At 36.1% G+C, this 22,159-nt stretch overlaps 1 protein-coding gene across 1 annotated transcript in view; it reads right to left on the bottom strand.

Moving 5' to 3' along the window:
* SLC6A11 (solute carrier family 6 member 11) overlaps window positions 1–22,159 on the bottom strand; it is a 103,628-nt gene that overhangs the window by 68,574 nt on the left and 12,895 nt on the right. Inside the window, exon 5 of the mRNA XM_009946887.2 lies at window positions 6,263–6,395. Within this exon, the coding sequence (XP_009945189.1) occupies window positions 6,263–6,395 (133 nt within the window). The remainder of the gene's footprint in view (window positions 1–6,262; window positions 6,396–22,159) is intronic.

The raw sequence follows: 22,159 nt of genomic DNA, 5'->3' as shown, positions 1-22,159 counted from the left end.
TTTCTTAACCAAGCCAAACTGTATGCATTTTAGAGATGCAATGGATAATATGAGGCTATCCAATGCTAAATTAGGAGGGAAAAGTCATACATGTTTCATGAGATGCTGCGTAATCATTAACATATTATTTTAGCTTTTGACTTGCAGAACTATTTAATCAAGCTCATGTTTATGTAGAGCTAGTAGCTATATCAGTGCTTTTTCTTATGTAGCTCTTTAACAGATGTGAGCACAGCAATACTTTTCAGTAATGCTTTTGTGCTATGGTTAAGAGCACCTACAGAGTGAAAAGGAGTAGCAAGCGATAAACAGAACCACAGTAATGTTTTCCGGCATATTTTCAAGTCAAAGCTTGATGAGACAGTGTGCAAGACATTTTCAAAGTTGATTATGATCTGATGCACCATGCAAATTTGGTTTAGAGCAACGCCCAGAGCTTTTTACAGGGGACACAGACTTAGCTCTGGGTCTACTTCTCTAGATTGTTTCGTAGATACTTGATACCTGTGAAAGAGTTGATGCTTTCTGCATTTTCTTGTGTCAAGTCAGGACAATACTCCTGACCTTACCTTTCAGATCACCCTCTATTTTTATTAGTCTCTCTGTTGTAATTTTTGAAGTATATCAAATGGAGAGACAGCATAAACACACTGTGATGAACTTCAGGAAACTCAACACAAAGAGTAGGGAAGGATCAAAAGATTCAGAAGTCAGAATCAGATAAAACAACATTCAGTGCTTACTAAAGCCTATCTCTGCAACACATAGTTCCAGAAAAATTTGAAGAACGGACTCTTTTGAGATTTGCCCGTCTACGAGATGATCTTGAAACAATGTGTGAAGAACACAGAATACATGGCAGAGTAAAGAAGATGGTTTGGTGTACAAATTCACATGACAATATTATATGTTACAAATATTCTGCAAGATGAAAGATGCCCTTTTGGAAATGTTTATCTATAATATCCTTTAGCAGACCTGTTGAAGTCTTCAGCAGACTCTGCATTAGTTGTTCATTAGGTCCAACTCTTTGCAATAAGACTGAGAATCTTTTAGCTTGATTTCCCAAGAAATGTAAAAGGTACTGCATATGGACAAGGGCAGTTTATGGCATTTATTACACATCAAATACTCACTGCCTAAACCAGCTTTTTGATCCAGATCTATTAGTCATTATTAATATTAGTTTCGCTTTTACAAGGAGTTTTGCTTTTCTCTTTGTGGCTTGCTTTTGGACATAAGATATCACACTTAAAATGCAAAGCTGGGTGTGTGGGGTAAAATGTTCTAATATCCATACTTGAAAAAGATAGCAAGATGGCAGGTTGCTTATTGACGCTTTTGATTCAACGCTTTCTCATCTACAGAGTGGGCAGAAGTAGTGCTCTTTTACATAGCACAGAGAGGAGAAGCACATCATACAATGATATTATAAATACATGAGAAGTTTGATCAGTTGTCCCATGGCTGCATGACATACTGTATGCTGATTAGCTGCCACTCCCATTCATGAATAGGTCAGTGCTGCTGACTAGGAAAGAAAGACTCAAGAAAAAAAAAAATACAGCTATTAACTTAGCGTATTAATACAGAAGTATTACCAAGTCATTTTATGTGCATGAATAATTGCAGGCACTCAAACCCATGCTATGTAGTAACACAGATAGTACAAAAATGTGTTTTACTCAGGAATAGATGACAGAAATACAGTAAGCTAAGCAAAAAAAATTATGATTCAGGAAGAAAATTAAATATTGGAATGAACGTACATATAGGAACATGGTAAGTGACTTCTATCATGAGAACAATTAAGCATTGGAATAGGTTGCTGCAAGACATGTGAAATATCTGTCCTTGGAGGTTTTTTTAAGATGCAGCCAGTCAAAGCACTAAGAAAACTGTTCTGAGTTCAGCATTGATCCTTTTTTTGCCACCAAGAGTCTGGACAAGAAACTTCCCAAGATCTCTTCCAACCTGTACAATTTTGTGATTCTATAAATCCACATACCTGACAGGGTTCCAAACTAACAATACCAGCACCAGACAGGGACGTGTTGATGGATTCAGAAAGCAAGCAAGGTGCTTGAACAGAAGAAGAATGGACTGAAGAATAAGACAGACTACCATAATGGCTTTATACAACTCTAAGTCTACCAGCCTCCTCACTTCAAAAGGAATTGTGCAGAAGTTGCTACAAGTAAGGAGTCACTATGAACTCAGAGGAGCAATCACTATCTGAAAAAACTCCTACACTCTCATAAAAAGAAAAAAAAAAGAAAAAGAAAAAAGGAAAATATTAGGATTGCTTCCTTCAGCAAGCAATTTAGGAAAAAACTAGATTAGGAACTTCTGCTCTCCCTTCCTCAAAGTTTAAAAGCACAAGGACATTTAGTTCAATTAATACATGGATAGTCAAGATCCAAAGAAGAATTGGTTCCCTGGCACCTGAAAATTTCATGAATGTTATATGAAGATCAAAAACTAGCAAGACTCACCAACTATGTAGGTATACACATTATAAAAACACTCAGAAATATCATAGTCAAAAATATTTTGGAAAAATAAGATTCTAAATCAAGCCCAAATGATCAGAGTCTAGAATGACACTTTAAACTTTTAGACACTTAACTTTCTTCAGCCTTCTACATAGTACTTACCTCATCTTTGGAAGCATTTGATGCTAGCTACTGAAAGTACTTCTGCCTAAGATAGATATCATGTATTATCAAGCTCAGCAAGCTGCAATATACATATAACATTATGATAACACTACATTGTTATATTTGTCTCCTTTTGATTTTTGAGTTTCTCTTTCAAAGATCTTGCATTTAGAATATACGTAATATTTTAAATTTGAAAGCTAGCATACAAATAACTTCATATCTAAGACTGAATAATTAATGGCAAGAATCTCAGAAAAGGCACAAATATGTTTCTCCTGAAAGCTGCCAGAACCAACTGAAATTATTTTGATATTACACACCTGTTGGAAAGGAAAACTAAAATGTTTTGTGAGAAAGTGGTGACTTTCAACAACACTAATGGAAAAGTTTGAAACATCACGTTAACAGTGCCACAAGCACTTCATTTAGAGTCAAACTTTATGTTAATTTTAATATATTTATTATCTTATAATATTAAATATTCATAATCTGCGTAGATGAGTTCTGTGATAGTGCTAGTTGGAGAATGATGGTTTTATTTTATGACAGCTTTTAAGGCTTGGATTTTTTTTCATCATGCGTTAGGATGCATAGTAAAAAGAGGAAAAGAGTAAACCAACCTCTTGGATATTTTACACAACACAGCTGCATGAAGATGGTAAATCTCTCTCTCCTCGTCTCCATTTTGTCTATTTCCCCTGTCCTCTTTCTCTCTAGCTATATTGTCCCACAGACGCTTGCCTCTGAAAATGTTTCCAAAGGTGATAAAACTTTAAGAAGTTTTCTGCTTTGAATAAACATGTCATTTCATTGAAATTATTCTATCCAATTAAAGTATATAGCAAATTTAACAGGCTAGCCTAAAAACACTTTTAATATTACAATAAAAATCTAGAAGTCAATTTTAAATGTTTCCTGGAAATAAGCATATAATACATTCAATCTAGTGTAAAGGACTATGATTGGATGAGCTTAAATATGAACTTTCAAAATGCCAATATACCAGGAATGGAAATTGCAGCCCAGAAGACTGCTTTGGCATCTGTATTTCAGAGCATTTTGTTCCTTTGTAGCATTCACAACACCTGACTGCTATGTCTTTGTTTAGCTGGTCTGGGAAGGCAGTGAGATGGCAGAGATTTCCAGTGACTTTGGCAAGTGGAAAGAATAAGTGGCATGTGTAAGAATATTAAAATTCTTAAATACATCCAAAGACTAAACTTATGTCCAGGAAAAAAGTATCACTGGAAACCAATTGCAACGTCACACATTTATCTAGTAAAAAGCTTTCCTTCCTAGTTACAGGAACTGGAAAAAGAAGTGATCAATATTGGCTATGAAAGATCCTTACTGCATGTTTCTTGAGAAGCAATGGATCCTCTGCATAGGTAGACTGCTGAATACCACAGCATCTCCTGAGGAACACAGGAATCTACCAGCCTGCTTCCTCATGATTTCAGAAATAGAACTGCTACTTATGTAAATCAATCTAAATAGTGTAAATATATGATGAATATATTTCTTACAGGACTGTGATCCAATTTTTTTAAGCTTGAGACCTATAAATCTGAATACTTAGTATTAATTCAATTTTCTTTGCACTTGTGTTGCAAGACTGCTAGTTATTTCGGCTTAGTTAGAAGCTTATCATCCCATTTCAAGCGAGCAAGACAGGTCTCTTTCTCAGGCTGTTCCACCTAACCTTATCAGAAAGGTGGTTATCAAAATGACACTGAAAGAAAATCAAATAAAATTTATTCCACCTACCAGTAAGGTGAGGTTTTGGCTTAGCTGGGGGGGGGACGGAGACAGGACGGGACAGGGGGACGGACCACCAAGTAAAAAAAAAAAAAAAAAAAAAGGGTCTAATAGGTCAGGTTTCACTTTAATTACTTCCAAAATGAAAGATCTTTTTCTGGGGAAACAGTAGAAGCTTGTGTGATATGTATACAAAGAACAATAAAAATCTGAACGTAAACCACAGAAATGAAGAAGTGTAAAATATATCCTTACCAAAATCACTAGAGTCTCTCCCTATCAGCAAATGATTTCTACCAACGCTATTTTTCTTAAGTACAGTGCAGTTTTGCACAACCTTGCATGCAAGCACGCATGTGCATTCACAGTGTGTTTTTAACTCCACCCTTGGGTCAGATTATACTATGGTAGAGTGGATCTCCATCTTCAGAAATTCTTTCTGATGGAAAAAAGAAAATTAGTTTTGCTCAGCCGCATTTCTTCACTGCCAGCTGTAGCCCCTCGGACAACTCTAAACCACTTTTGTACCTCCCTAGAGTGCATGCTTCAAAGACATATGAGCATTTATCTTGTCATTCCCTTGTATTACCTTTGCTTCTCCATATTTTTCTCTTAGATTTTTCCCCCCTATTTCCTCTAAACTATTCATGTTTATATGTATCCCTAGACAGTCTTTCTCAGCATTTTTCCTACAGTGACTTGATAAAAGTAGAGCTGCATAAATCTGTGTGTGCAAATATAGATGAAAAATGCAGTACCAGATTGAATGACATAGTTGGCAAATACAGACAAAATTCAGCAAATAGTTTCAGCCAAAATTTTGATAGGAAGGATGTGTGTGGTTGAAAAAGCTGCAAAATTTCACTCTGACACTTTCTAAATTAAAAAAAAAACAGTGCATTTCAAACATTTAATTTATAAATGTAGCCTACTAAAACAGAAACAAACTAACCAACAAATCCAACCACACTTCCAAACTAATAAACAATTTAAAATTAAATTCACAAAATATTTCAATCCACCAATATTTTCCCTTACGTTCTTTGGTTCCAACATGAGAAGCCACTGGTTTTTTTAAAATGCTCCCCTCTGCAACTACGGCTTTTTTCCTCCCTCCCTTTAGTTGATTAATCATATACTCTACTCAGAACTATGTCTGCTACTACTCCACGGACATCCTCTCCATCATCCCACGACTCACTTAGGCTGTGAAGAAGTGTCTCTCTGTTGGGTGTCCAGTATGGAATGGCATTCACTCAAAAAGTTGCAAGATTACTAGATATTTTTCTTCCCCCCACCATATATCCATCTTTATCTCTGAGTTTTTTTCATTATTTCTGCTTTTGGTGTCCCATTCACATGTGTTTGCATTTGCATTTGTTGTAGATTGCATATATTTCTAAATTCTCTCTGCTTATGCGTGTAGTTCACTTGTGTCACCGAGAGTTTCAACTCCTGTCAGTTTGGGACAAAATTCAAGTTTTGAACACCTGATGCACAGCAATCCACACAACTCAGTATTGATTTCAGGGTTCATGGATTGGCCAGTGGTGTAGTCCGCTAAATTAGCAAAGCCAAAACAAAAGAAAAACAACCAGCCTCATCAACAAAATTAGGGAAAAAGCAAATCATGAAAACCAAAAGGAAAAAAATAGTGCAAAGTATGACTGATTCTTAGTTACCTAGTATTACAATTTATATACCCCCAAGTATAGTTATTTACAGCAATGCAAGATGCATGTGAAATTCTACCATTCTGATTTAAATAAATATAAATGACAACATAGGTCTGGTGCACAAGAGTGTCATAATACAGCTGATGCATAGAATTTCAACCTCACCTTTCCAGTAGACTTTGTTCCTTTCCAAATGCAAAAATAGCAGATAGTCCAAGCAGCAAGGAGGCACAGTGCAAGTTCCCAGCGAAGATTCCCAATATGTTCAATTCCATCAGATATAGCTAGTACCCTCCGTCTTTCAAGAAAAAAAAAAATAAAAAAAATTACTATTGAAGCAAACCAGCACTACATATAAAACACTGGGCTAAATTCAAATCAACTTCAACCAAGATGACTCCTAGCTACTGGCTACTGGAAATGTACCGTGCTAAGACAGAAATGACAGAAGGAAAAAATAGAATATTCTCAGTGGATTTTACATCTGGTTAAAAATGAACAAAGGTTTAATTTTTCCAGGTCGGTGACAAAATACAGAAGATTCTAAAATAGTTTTTGTATAAAGAAAAAGTCAAAGAAAACTCCCCAAATTTTTTTTTAATTAATAACTGACAAATATAAACCCAAAATAAAATACTTCAATAATGTTTTCTTAAAATTTTACTATTTTTTCCAGAAAAGAAAAGTTCTAACCTTTATATTTTTACCTTGTAACATTTATTTTCATAAAATTCCTTTTGTAATTGAAACTATAAACATTCCCTTTCAAAACCGTCCAACATCGTGACATTTTTGCAGCGAGAGTTCATTTAGGAATTGCTAGCATTAATGTTAATATTTTAAAAACAAATAAACAAGCTTTTTTTTGTGAAAAGTGGTCAGCTAAAATACATATTGCATTTACTATTTGAAATACTAGACACTCAGTGCTAAAAACGTAGGTCCTCATATATTTTAGGAATACCCCTCATAGCTCACAGTCCAGGGTGAAAGCATCTACTAACTTAGTAAACAAGGTAAAGGGAGAGAGTAAAGAGTTTTTTGGTTTGGGGGTTTTTTGTTTGGGGGGGGGGGGGGTTTGTTGTCGTTGTTCTTTTTGTTTTTTAAACAAGAATTTGGAAACAGAAAAATCAAGTGAATTGCTAGTATCCACACAGGAAATCTGTAGAACGAGGTTTCAATGCTACTTTCCAGAAAACTGGTCTAGCATTTTATTCACAAGAATAGGTTTTTTTATATAAGAAGGATGCTCTTATCTGAGAGATTCACGGTCCTTTTACACCACTTTTACTTTAAATAACACTCAGATTAAACAAAATGTAAATTATTTACTAGCCCATAAATAAAACATAGGTACTGCTGGCTCTATGGATGAAGAAGTTAAAAGCAAGAGCAAATATTTACTCCTACAATGCTCAATGAATTCTCTTGAGATTTTTCAATTACTCTAAAGCCTGAAAGAACCCTATAGATAATTAAAAGACTGTTTTTCAGGATTCTCAATTTTCCAGAACAATAAAAGTATGATTTAATTGGTATGTGGGGTCAGAAGTTGATACTTAAATTTGGGAAGTTGAGATTTAATTTTGGGTTTGGGGAAGTTGAGATTTAAATACCATACATTCACAGATTTGGAAACACCTCATCATTTTCAAACAATTTAAAGAAAATTATTAATCCTTTACTGATTATATACACAGAATAATTCATTTCAGTCATTCATGCCTTTTATCAGCTTAAATCAAATCTCTATAGGGACTGGTCACAGTTCATTCCATGTGTGTTTCCATAAATATATTTGCACACCTGTATGCACACATTCACATAAAAATTTCCAACATTCAACCTCACATAAACTGTCCTGAACAAAGTTTTCTCCAAAATCTGTATTATGTGTTATCATGTATGATAAATTATTACAACCTCAGAGACCTTAGACTTGCATTACCCTCCCTCCCAGAGGCATTGTGAATGAAAATAAATTAACTGAATTTCACATGTACTCTGATACAGTTAAAAGCCCTATAATAACTGTATTTTATATATATATAATTACTGTGCATACAGTTATACAGATAATGTAATTATAATGAAATATTTAGGTTGAGTTGAGTATTAAGTTAAAAAAAAAAAGTCCAATCCACAATTACCCATATGAAGTAATTCTTCCTTTTGCATTTAATTTATCCATTGGCCAGATGGCCATACAGATACTGCAGAACCTATTCAGTCTTTCACACATTTCAAGAGCTCCAGCTGCTGTTCCTGCTGCAGCCCTGGGGTGCAGCCATTTACAATGTAAAAAATGCTGAAGTTTACTGCTTAGCTAAGGCAGGATAAAGTCTAACAGCCTAAAGAAAAAATCACAAAAAAAAAAAAAAAAAGGTTTGCCTTCCAATTTTCCACTGAATATAGAAGTAGAATATATCTCTCTTAAAAAAAGAGGGGGGGGGAAGGAAAGTAAGTTACACAAACTTTTTGCAATAGAAAGTATTATGAGCTTAAACGTAAAATTACTGCCACTTGTCCACATTTCCTCCTCATCCAATAACTAGCTTTATTCTGCAAAGCTTCTGCATCGTCTAGTTAGGGAGAGAAGTGATCTAGCATGGAACACCCCAGAACCTAATGCATCAAAATGCATTCAAAAATTAAGAGAGGGAGTTTTTAATGAAGGATATATTTTAATCAAGAAGGGAAAGCACATATTTTATACCTACAGTCTAGAACTGAAAATAACATCACTGAGCCATAATTATACAGAAAGACTGATGAAACAGATACTTAAAATTCAAGTTGTTCTAAGCAATTTGACAGATGATACCACATGAAATTTGACTTATGATGATGTCCACCCTCTTTACAAATTCTCATTGAAAAAGCAAAAGAAATCTTTGAATTCTTAGCTCACCTCAAATAGTAGGTTCTCTTGCAAGTAACACCCAAGACAAAAAGTGGTATAATATGATTAAATAAGGTCTAGGCAATAGAAGACCCATGAGTGTGTATTGACAACAGGCTACAGATAATCATGTTGAAAGACATGTTAAGACTGAATAGTCCACCACAGAAATCTGATAACAAAACCCAGGTATTTGCCAAAGGACCTATTTTGATTGCAGATATTAAAAGTTTTCTTTTTAACAAAAAAAAAAAAAAAAAAAAGTATAAATGGACTAAAAAGCCTCAAACTATAAATCACTGTCATGGAACTAGCCAATAAATCTTAACATTTCTCATTTGGGCACCAGTGTTTCCATGCAGAACCTACCAGACCAACAATCTTAACCCACCAATAAAACTTCTGCTTTGCCAGGATTAAGGAAGAACAGATTTGCCAAATGCAGCTGCTAATACCAAGAAAACATCGTTGGAGAGTAAACGCTCTGACCTTTTGCAACCCTATGAAAAGCAAGCAGCATATCATCAGCCTGTGGGCACATAGCATAATATACGGTCAGCACATCTACACAGTATATACCAGCAATATGGAAATTACATATTGCTGTTGTGAGACTGTACATAACCAGCCTTTCTGCAATGGCACAGAAGTACACATCCCCCATAACTTCCAGTTTATAGCTGCAATTTTTTTTTTTTTTTTTTTTTGAGGTGCAAGTATTAGTATAGTGACTTAAAGAGGTAGGTTGGAAAAAGACAGTTTGAACTTCACAATCAGATTGAGAAACTCGTAAGACAAGCAGAGGCAGCCTAAAGAATTTTAGTTGTTGTTTTGCTTAGAAAGGATCTAATTTTTATTTTCAAGTGGCATACTACATTTTAAAATCAATACTGCAGTGTTTTTTAAGATGAAAAAGAAAACTAAACCACAAGAACAACCAAAACTAATGAAATAAAATATTTGTGTTTGGGCCACAATAATTGTGAAATGGAAACTTTTTCATTTTAGCTTTATTTTTACTGAAAAATAATAACAAACAAATTTCCTTATGTTTCAATCAAACCAAATTTTTTTTTCTGGCTATTTGGATATTTGTGTACATGTGCACTTTCTTTTGCAAAATGGGGAGGCGTGAACACATGGAAGATGGCTGCAGCAACACAAGTCAAGGCTATGGAGAAATTTGTAAGCTTATTCAGCTACTGGGTGCCATAGAGCCATGCTAACACAGCACTCTGCCTGAGCTAAGATTACAAGTAGTTACTTGGCTGTAACATATATTTCATGAATATAGGTATGCTGCTTTGGTACATGAGCTAGCCAGATTGGACAGCCCAGAACCTCTGCACTAGGCTCTGTCGTATCATGTAGGTAAGAACTTCATGACAAAAACTTGCTACAGAACAAACCCCCAGCAACATGAATGGCTCCTGGAGAACTGGTAAATTTATTTAAGAGAGGCTGGCAACTTCCTCACTTGAAGATTTGTGCACATCTATATGGATGATGAACTGCATCACATCAATCACTAATTCCCAAGAATGGCACTTGCCCAGTCTCACAGTACCTCTCAATACTCATGTCCTAATGACAGTTATGCATAGGGCTACAATCACTCCTTAACTTCCAAACCCATGCATGTGTTAGCTGATCAATCTTTATTCAGCTGTCTTGTACTGTGGTTGCAGAACTGCATGCTGGAGGTGGGGGGGAAAGGACACAGAAAACTTTCAAAAATAATTCCACAGTACTACCACCACACTGCAAAACAGTGAGCATGATGGTAGTATATGACTGATACAGGGGCTCAAACAGAGCTTGCAGAATTACTTTAGACTCACATCATAATCCACGTCCAGCTGTCAAAGTAATCCATTTCAGCAGCCAGTTACTTGAATTACTACACTCTTTTTCCCTAACTGCATAACAACTTCTTACTAAATAAATATTTTTACTCTCTCTCATAGTTATAATGTTTCACACATCAAAAGACAACATTATCTTAAGAACACAATTCTTGGTGAAGATTTGAGATGAAGATTTTTAAAAGCAACCAGTTTCTGGAACTTGCCTGCAGAAAGTCAATGCTCAGTCTTTTCTGAATGCTTTGTGACAAGTCTCAAATAGCAGAGACACCTAACTTACCTATCCAAAAATCTTGGCCTGATTCTTTTGTAAAGAGTGTCATAGAAAGTAAACAGCAAATTAATGGCCTCAACCCAATTATCCCTGCTGCTCCCATTTAAAAGAGACACATGGTGCCAATCAACTTTAACAGTTAGCACCATAATGAGTATTTAAATATACTGAAGTGTCATAAATTGTTTTGTATTTTCTTTGTTCAAGCAGAACAAAGGTTCAGTGTTTCCCTTAGAAAGTAAGCAGCAACAAGTCCAGAACATATAATTAAACCATAACATACAACGTATGCAAAGAATAGATCCAAGGAAGAGAAAGTGTTGCTCAGAGGCTAGCAGTGATTTCCTCAGCTAGCACAATGCAGCTCTCCCTAATGCCAGTGCTTTGGCTCTCCTGCTGAAACCACTTGAAACAGCAGCAGCAGATACAGGTTTTGAAAGGAGGCGGCATTCACAAAATGAAATTCTTCTCATAAATCCTCAGTACAGTCTGACTGTAGGTACCCTCATTTCTGCTCTTACTCTTTTATTATTCAACTTAAATAAAACAAAAAAGGACAGCATTTTAAAAATACATGTTTTTCCCCTGCCCCTGCATCCATGAAGTGAGGTTGATGTATTCAGGAGTCTGAAGATGACACAGTGGATTCGCAGCTTCTTGCTCCTCAGTAGTTCAGGTTCTATCTAAAAGCTTCCATGACCTTGCATAAATCGCACAGACAAGAAAGAAAGAGATAATGTAGCTTTCACTAGGTGTTCCTCCTCTTCTCTTACCACTGCAAGTCCCCTACACTACCTAGTTCTCCTGATCTCCTAATGCATGGAAAGACAGAGAAAGAACAAGAGCACTGAAATCAGCATTGAAAGTGATAGTCCCTGTTTTGAAATAACAAGCATTTGAAAAACAGAAGTTCTATAGTGAAATGCCCAGGAACAGCCAAATCTATGAATGTTGTTTGCACCAATATTTCATCACTTGTAATTGCACATATTAATGCAGAGCAGAAAGGGGTAATCTATGCACATTGCATAATTTATGCAGATTGCAATGGGAAGATGTTGCAAATGCCTCACAGTCATCATAAGTAAAATTATTCTTAAACAGAGGGCCTAGTCTCAACCTAAGCAGCCCCAGCTATAAACTACATGGTCTTACCCCAGCTATAAACTACATGGTCTTGTAAAATAAGACAATAGGATTATGAGACAAGCTACAAACTCGTAGTGTTTTTATGTTGCAATTATCCAGTGATATTCAAAGTAAAAATGAAACAGTGATTTTCTGAGCACAGGGTGCCCTAGTTAGATAACTACATAAGCCTGACAGTCTCAGGTAAGCCATTGGAGATAACTGACAAAGCTCATTTATATAACAGTTTTATCAAGGATCAGAAACTTAAGTTAAGCGACGAGTTCAGGATACTTCTTTGTGATAAAACTTCTCAATTGTCCAATCTGAATATCGCAGGAGGGATTAGAATGCCAGTGGCCATATGACTTGGCAAAGGTATGACTACATGTCAAACATCTATAAAAAACCCCAACATGTCCAGTAATTGCATCCTAGACTTTCCTTCTTGAATTGTATATGCTTTCCCAAAGGAATCACATATGTCTGTGCTTAAGAGCGTTATTAAAAAAAAATACAGGCAGATTCCAGAGAGTTAATTTTTACTTTGGGTGGTTTGGTTCACACCTGTGTGAAGGAAAAAAAAAAAAGTCTTTTTCCTTATATATAAACAAGACTTATTAAAGCTGAGGATCTTTAAGTAAAATTCCCCCAAATTAAATGAGGAGAAATATTTTAACAGACATTTCATTGGAATGTCTTGAAACTTTATCACTAGAATTCACTACTGCCACTGGCCTAAGGCCTGAATGTACTCACCTTCAAAAAAATATTGCAAACTCATGTACCTTCAGGGCATTTAGGGGAAAAGATACTGAGTTCAGGAAGGTTATCTAATGCCTTCTTAATAAATGAATGTTCCCATAAATCTTCATACATTTAAAGACATTTTAAAAAAAAAAAATCAACAACAATCCTGATAGAAAAAAGCCCAAGAACCTAGAGAACCACTGTAGCTGCCAGTACAACAAACTGGAGGTAGCTGTAGGTAACCATTTGAATTAGTACAGAATGCAAGATCACGGGTTAGTACAAGCCATTTTAAGCAGAGTACACTAAGTTTGCTGCCAACAACTTAAGACTATGTGAAACTTTTTTGTAAAAAAGATTTGTCTTGCACAGAGACCTGAAAGTACAAATCACTAACCATTTTTGGATCTCATTGAAAATAGAAAATGAGAGCTTGAAAAGATTTATTGTAGGTATTGAGTTTGGGGTTTTGTTGCACTAGTTGTTTTGGGGTTTTTTTGTTCTGTTGTTTGAAAATACACAGCAGTTCAGTTTCTTGAACTGACCAATAGCCTGGGAAAGAAGCAAGAGTACGGGCAGTATTTGAGCATCTTGAACAGAATATTGAGGGAAATAAGCTTCACTAGTACTAAGGATAATTTGGTATGCAAAGTTAACTCAAACCAGAGAAGGCTTTTAGTCGAGTAGCAGCAAACTTAATTCTACACAGGATATTTTGTAAATAGAAAATTTAATTTAAACCAGAGTGGATTTGTGATGTGTCTCACACCCAAAGACTCACTATGTTTGAAGATTTTGCTATCTCTAGTCACACCTATAGCTTGACCAAATGTAATTGAAAAAAAAATATTTTTACTTTTCTTCCCATACATAAGACAGAAGAGAAGTGATAAAAGTTACAAGAATCTAATGAATAAAAGAAATTTCAGTGAGATAAGAGGACATATATCTGAAGGGTGGCATTCTTTGTGTTTCCCATTAGCTGTCAGAAATGCTGATGCTTGCTCACAAGGGTATTTACAACTAGACTGAATAAAATCATTGCATAATTACTATAGTGTAGATTTATTCTCGTTACAGCTTATAGTACCAAATATTGTAAACCTATTTTAAAGTTACAGTTTAACTTCATTCAAAATATAAGTGTGGGTAAAAACAAATATACATGGACAGATCCGGGAAGAGATAACAGAGCCATAGAAAAATTTCAGCATACTTTAAGTACACATACTTCACAGGAAACTAGACAGCACACAACGACCTTCTGCTACCTACTTTCCAGGAACAGACTGCTGCTAATGGGTACCTTTGTTCTTTCTATTAACATCATTGCATGCATATGCCCTAGCAAAATTTAGAAAGATAAAATCCAAGAGGAAATTATTTCAGGAAGTATTATATACTTAATGAAAATTTATTTGAGAATGTACCAAAACACCTTTCAATTTAGTAGTTCAGTACATCTGACAGTACATTCCCTCCGTTGTTGGAATTGCTGTAGAGGGGCATATTACAAGATAACTACTACTTCTGACTGCTCATAGCTGAAAAGCATCCTTTCCATCCAAATTTGAAAACTAATATTTTGAAAGCTTATGACACTGCATTATCAGCTGGGAGAACACTGCATTTTCCTGGGAAAGAATGTCTCTATTAAAGTGTTCCAATATGTGGAGCTGTACCAGGCTCTTGAATAGAAAGAGAATTAACTGCTGCCAACTCATTGTTAAAAGGAATGTACCAGGGTACTTAATGCATTATTCCATGATTTGGAAAGCTGAAGAATAGATTCAGTCTATTGAGGAATGATCCCTCATGTTCCCTCTCTGATTTGGAGCAGTTTCCAAGACATTTTTCTTTTCAGAAAAAAAAAAATCCCCAGAAAAAAACCCAATCCTAAACAAAAACACCAAACAAAACCCACTCAAACAGGAGGCAGCCTCTTGGGTCACTTCTACATCTGTATCTGTTCAGCCAGGAACATAGGTGGCAATGTTCCTTTTTACTCTGGGCCAGACTCTGTTTTCAGAGCATTCTGTGGGAAGTGTAAGGAAAAGAAAATGAAGTCACTAAGCAGCAGTAGCGTTACTGTACAGTGGTCTTTCTTATTATAGGTTTTGGTATGCTCCTTTCATCCACAAAGATTTTTCAGACCCAGTCCATATTTACTTTATGAACCTTGTTAGCAAGCTCCTTGTACAAAAAGTATAACATATTTGAATGCAAGTGCTGCATACATTTCCCATCAGTTTAATAAAGAAGTATCAATAACTTTCAGATATCCTTTATTCTTGGGTTAAAGGAGTTCAAGTTTCTATAAAAAACTTGTTTTCTAAACTCTTATCCTTCTTTCGCTCATTGCACTTTATGCAGTTAATATTCTTTAATTTTTGTGTGAATTTATTGGTTTGAGTATTTCATACCTGAATGTATTCAAGTATCTTGTGCAAGCATACAGTTTCTGACATGCAGAAACTCAAGCAGATATTAACTGAATTTTGAAAACGGTGGGATTCAGATTCCATGTACCAGAACCCTCTGTGGATGCTTGAACTGCTAGGACAGGGAGTTACCAGTGTCCAAGGTTCTGGTAAACATCTGCATGAAGACAATCACACTGTGGATTGTTGCACTGTCAACTTATTCAACCAGTTAGCAGTCATAAAATCAGCCTCCTTTGTAATACCATAATGACTGCAGTACTTCCAGGTATACTGGAAGGCCGAGATGTTTGCCAGGGACACACAAAAAGGTAAAAACTAACGTTCTTTTTGTCACAGAGATCAGAGGCAGCTGCTTCTCTTACATGTTTGTGACACAGTATTTAGTGATGAGAGCGTTGCCAACCACAGGACTATAGGAACAGCTTAGAAACAGCTATTTTGAAGTGTTTCACCAGCAGCAGCATTTGTTCTCTCTTAGCTGAACCACTGCAGCTTTCCCACTATGTGATAGAGAACCTTAAAATTGAATGCTGAGGCTCATTTGACCCTGCACCCTTCCCAGGCAGAGCTGTGAGTTCTTGCTCAAGGCAGTGCTTCCTCAACTCTTATGATTGCAAGCAGCTTTAAAGGATCTCTCAGGCAGTGAAACTGCTCCTTTCATTCTATTAAAACTCTAAGTCCTGCTGAACAGCACAGAAGCTTTCCTGCACTGAAATATATTTCAGGGAGTTGTGACATTTCCCTGTGGCTGTCTAATTTGTGCTAATTGTTGTCTAATTTGGAAGAGAGGCTGATCCATGCATCCGGACTGCATAACTCAAAGGTTGAAAAGAAACAGCTTAGGAGGAACAAAAACTTTTGAAAGGATGCTTATTTTAATAACAATACATAAACATACAAGCAGTGGTATTTCAGAGAAGGCTCTTTCCCTTAAGTCAGTAGTCTCCAGTTTGCTGACTAGACACACTAAAACTGTCATAAAGTAAGGAATAACAGCTAAGGGAAGGTGAGTTCACCAGAATTACATGCTTCTCACCTTTCTTTTAACACAGAGTGGTTTTCTCTCACAGAGAGTAAAAAAAAAAAACAAACAAAACAACCACAAAAACCCCACACAATATTAAACAGCGTATAGAAGACGCTAAAGATTTGAGATAGTATTCTCCACTGCCTTACATACATATTTGATAACTTTTGATAATAGTACTCATACAAGAAATTTATAAAATCTATCCTGAATGCAAAAGGATACAAAACTCTAAAACCAGTTTTTTTGTAAACTCCTCAGGACTTTTCACACACTCTCTCTCTCTCTCTCACATTAGAGAAGGTAAAAAGACAAATTATCCTTCAATAAAACAAATCTAAAAAGAGTCTTCTTGTTACTTCCCTAGTCAATTTGTTACTGAATTCATCACTCATACTGTTTTCCAAGATTTTTCTTCTCCAGCATAGTTCATTATCTCTTGACACAAGAAAACATACTAAGACAATATTGTCTTAGGCAACAGTTATTGCAACATTCTCTGTTCTAGTGATAACAAAGCCGTGAAACATTTTTCAGTTTTAAAACATAAATCCACCACCCTGTTCTATACTTTACAGGACTATATATATTAAAAGGTAGCTGCCAAATAAAGAAAAGGAGATTTTCTGAGCTTCACTGAACAAGCAACAATCAACAGAATGAAGATTCTTGTTAGAAGAGAACTTACTTAGTGAAGGACTTTGACAAAAATGTGTGGGAGACCTCTCCCGTTTACAGGAAGGGAATAGATTCATTAACAGGGGTAAGCCTTACAACTGTAAGCCCCAGAGTTTAACATATACTACATACTACTCCTATACTACATATAATACCCACTGCATTACCTAAACAAATGTCAAAATTTAGCAACACATACAACTCAGGCTGCTTATTAAATTGGTTCTGATCTTACTTGCATCCATATTACACAGTATTGAATGTTAGGAGGAGTGAAGGAGACAAGTGTTCAGAAGACGCACTGCTTGACTGGCTAGGGCATGAACCCCCCTTTAGCTTGCTAACCTGCGGAGCTCTGGTTACATGATGACGACGATAGGAAAGAATCACATATTGATAATCTTAATACTATATAGCAGGCACATAACTTCAAGAAAGAGAATACCTTAAAAAGAAAGGATTCTTTTCAGACTATCTTTTTTCTTCCCCTCTAGATTCCAACATTTAGGAAACTAAAAACAGGCTGGTCGTGTCAGGTTGGGGGGGGGGGGGTTTGTTTGGGTTTTTTTTTGGGGGGGGGGTTTACAGTGTAGCACTGAGGTAATCACCAAAACACTTCCAGAACAAGCATGGATACAACCATAAAGCTGAACAAAGGTAATCTTCCAGTGAATTTGTGGCAGATTTAACACAAGTTGACACTTTCACTTTTCTGAAAGTTATGTACCCAGAACTGAAAAAGGATACAGAATCTGTGTACTGTATTATTTGTGGCACTTTTAGAAACCTGTGGCTATGTTATATTTCCTATTTTCATGTAAACTCTAAAATAGGAAATACAACATATCCACAGGTTTCTAAAAGTGCCACAAATAATCCTTGCCACATATTGCTGGCTATCTATTTGTAGTCTCCAAGCATCAGTGCTCAGTGATTAGAAAGATGTATTTAAGTTTTTAGAAGATAGTCTACAGAATACAGATTAAAGAATCTGTAACCAAATTCTCTCAAACTGTAAGAATTGTCTTCTGGAAGTCCACTTAATTCCATACCTGGCTTTTTTTTTTAAAGCAGCAGACAAACAATTCCTGGTGTTCACATTAGCAAGAATCCCTCAGCTACAGCATTATGTGCAGCTTTAAAATACTTACTTCTTGGAGGATATTTCTGTGACCTACACTTATCAGAACGAACTATCCCTAGTTGAGCCATATTTGTTGCTGTTCTTCCTAGTTCTTTCAACTTAAAGCCTGACATGGTTGAATGTTTCTCCATTCATTATCCATTTTTACACTTCTTACCAAATTAAAAGGCAAGATCAAACTTTCCTCAGCAGACTTTTCTCTAAAGTTTCTAGTACTACTTGCAAAAAGTGACACATATTCCTTGTGTCAACACTGCCTCATTAAAGTCAGTACTATCTGAATGTAATGTGACACTACTTATCAGCTACTGTGTATATACATATATCACTTTTTTCATTTTTATATGTACATGTGCGTGTTTGTGTATACCTATAGCAAGAGACAGAGACAGTGATGGATAAAAACAGAACACATCTCACTTCTCTAGCCATTCCTAACCTATTTTCCTTCAACGTCTTTCACTGAAGTCATGGCAACTTCTTCTTAACCAAGTCTGAGAGTTTAATCCTGTCAAATAACTTTTTCATACTGTTCCACTCACCTCTGCTCTATAGTTTCTTGGTACTCTCCCAATACATCCAACAACTCTTTCAGTCTTTTTGCAGTTTTCCCCCTACTCCTCTCTGAGGAAGTCTTGCAGTGACAAAAATCTCCTTCTTATTCACCTTCTGAGTGACATAAATTAGTTCAGCACACACAGCAGCTGCAAACTGAAAGCATCTAGAAGAAATGTAAGTCAACCTCATGTCTCTCAAAATTTGTTTTGAGCCTTTTAGACAGTCTGTAGATTTGTACACAGTTGTTCACTCTACATTAAATACTCATAAAATAAGAGCTACAGACCACAAAAAAAAATAAATCAGGAACTGTTCCACAATTTTGTAAAATAGTTCTTCATAGTGAGCTCTTGGCTACAAGCTCATAGGACAAATGAGTGGTAAGATCTTATCTCTTCTACACGGAACAGGCCAATATAAAACCATTACCCAACTGACAAAAAGAAGAAAATAAATATTACTCTGTCAAATATTTCTCATACTCACTGGCCTTGGACTAAATCCTAGTTAAAAAAAAAAAAAAACAAATCCCAAAAACATCAAGAAGTGAAACTGCAAAGGGGCAGGGGCATAAGGCAGTAAAGAATAGCTGATAGGTCAAAAGAGAAAACTGCAGATGTACAGGAGTTATTTTGGGAGGTCCCAAGTCCTTTGCCGACATTTACAGCTACCGAGTCTTCATTAAATACCACTCTCCTACAGCACTTGCAACTTACAGTAAGATTCTTAATTAAATAAATTCAGATAAATCCTACTGGCTCAGTTTTTCATTTGTAAACTAAAACCAACAGTCAGCAGAGTTGAAACCATTAAAAAATAGCTGTGGAAGGGAATTTGGGAAGATATGTCATTTCCCTTTCCACAGAGAGGACAACTGTGCCTACATCATTGTTTCAAGGCCTCACTGATCAATATGCTGTAACATTTACAGGAATTCCATAGCAATGTTTACTGAGTCTCCCTCAGGAAGTCCTCCTGACACTGCAAATCAATTTCTTTGCTGCCATGTAAGGCTATAGTGGAAAGCAGTGTAAAGTTTACCAAAGTAGTTTGTTTTTCCCCCCAATCTGTGTTCACTACATATTTTTGCACAACAAGAACATCTTTCCTTTCAGCATTTAATTTGACTAAAAAACCCCAAGAAACCACCCTTTCTATTAATGCCCTCAACCTACAAAGTCATACATGGGAAATACTCGTAAAAAGCGTCTACACTTTCTTTTTTCTTGTGATGATACTTTTGCAAGAGCCAAAAATAGAGGCTTGCTTAATTGCATGGAACAATTTGCTTTATGCAGTACCCATGCTGAGATGGCCAAGAAGTAGATGAATGTGACTTCTGTTTAACATTGCTTTCAGAGTTACTTGAGCATCTCTAAAATCCCTTGCACCAAGTTCCTTAAGATTCTCAGTTTCAAGACAGTGAGCAAATCTAATGGAGATGTTCTTGGACAGCTGAGAACGACAGTCTATTATTTACAAAGCCATATGCATATTTAAAGCATTCCAGAGGTATTGAAAAAATATGTCTTTGAAGAGTTACATGCTATTTGTTTACACATCTAGTCTTATAAATTCAATTCCCACGATAAACTGGTGGAGAAAATACTTATTAGGTTGGACAATCTTGTAAAACATGACTAACTTTTTAGCTTGTTCTGTGTAAGAAACCTCTGTTCTTTAGCAGAGCTACTAAAGTGGACTAATTGGTTTCAGGCAGCAACTGCCACCAATCATATCTTGCTTTTAGTTTTGAAGATTTAAAAGTTTGCTTAGGTACAAGTGTAGGAGGCTATACGTAACTCTTAAAGAAGGGGATGAGCTCACTTCTGTATTTGCACAAAACCAGACATAACTGAAAGGAGGCTTTTCTGTGGAGGTCTTCTCTTGTATAAGTAATAACAACAACAACAACAACAGAATAATCTATGAGAAACCAACTAAAACCCCAACAAAGCCAGCAGAAACATGCCTGGTTATTTTGGCATGTTCTCCAATTGACTGATTTGGCCAAGCTTGTCATGGCACAGCTATGGTTTTGCTATTTAGACCTTTACTTTTTTTTTTTTTAAGTTTCCCTGCAAGCAAACTGTGCTTCTCAAATATTTCTTTCCGTACAGTATCAAAAAGTACATATACAGATAAACATGTCCATGAACACACACTCCTACATTAACAACAATAATGAAAATGCCTGTAATGTTACAAATTCCTTAAAAAAAACAAAAAAGGGGGGGGTAGCTTTCTCCAGCAAAACTAGGTATCTGAGCCAGCAGCTTCTTAAAGTCACAGTTTAAGCACACCACTCAGCTTCCTGGGCATGTTTTCCAACTATTACTAGATAATAATATTATTGCTAGAGCTTCTACAATTGTTTAATTCAGGGATATTTTAAATAGCTCAGGTATGATCTTTGACACAAAAATGTAATCTCTATTTTTGCCAACACTGTAGGCCAAAACTTTCCCATATTTTATCACAGAATCATAGAAAGGTTTGGGTTGGAAGGGACCTCAAAGGTCACCTAGTTCCAATCCCCCTGCCATGGCAGGGACAACTTCCACTAGACCAGGTTGCTCAAGGCTCCATCTAGCCTGGTCTTGAACACTTCCAGGGATGGAGCCAACTGAATGCTACAAATTCCCAAAAGACATTCTAAGTAGTAGATGGTGAAATAAATGTTTTATAAACTATATCTGAAATAACAGTATCATTCTAAATAACTAGGAAAATAAAAGATAAAATTTGTTCATCGTACCTTCACAAAGAAAAGTTTATTACTACCTTAAGCACCTACGTCTCAGAAGAGGAGTTTATAACACTTTAAAGTTACTTTTCCAAAACATAAAGGTACATCTCCTAACACCAAATGTCGGGGATAGCCTGACTGAGGAAGATGAAATTGGCCTCGACAGCACCACAGTATACCCGTGAGATGAAAGTAGTGGATGAAGAACGTTGTAAACAGGTTTGAGGAGGTGATAAGAGACTGAGCAAGAAGAGACTAAACAAGTGAATACCACAGAACAGAAATTTGGCAAGAGAATGAAGTGGGAAATACAGTAGGAGCTCCAGCCGATCAGTATGTGAATAGAGTGAATGGACAGAGGTATCGAGCGAATCATTTTAGCAGCCTTAATGCATGAACCAGTGGACAGATAAGAAAGGTTATAAAAGGGTATGTTTTTTCTGCTGTGCCATCTCGGCCATCTTGGCATTTTGTAACTTAATAAAGGCTGCCTTCTTACATATATTTTTGTCGGTGTCGGTCCCTACCGCGACAACCAAATTT

This window comes from Leptosomus discolor, chromosome 9 (assembly GCF_034619465.1).
Source record: "Leptosomus discolor isolate bLepDis1 chromosome 9, bLepDis1.hap2, whole genome shotgun sequence".
Taxonomy (NCBI): Eukaryota; Metazoa; Chordata; class Aves; order Leptosomiformes; family Leptosomidae; genus Leptosomus; species Leptosomus discolor.
The sequence above is the reverse complement of the archived record's forward strand: the minus strand, read 5'-3'. Positions and strand labels throughout refer to the sequence as shown.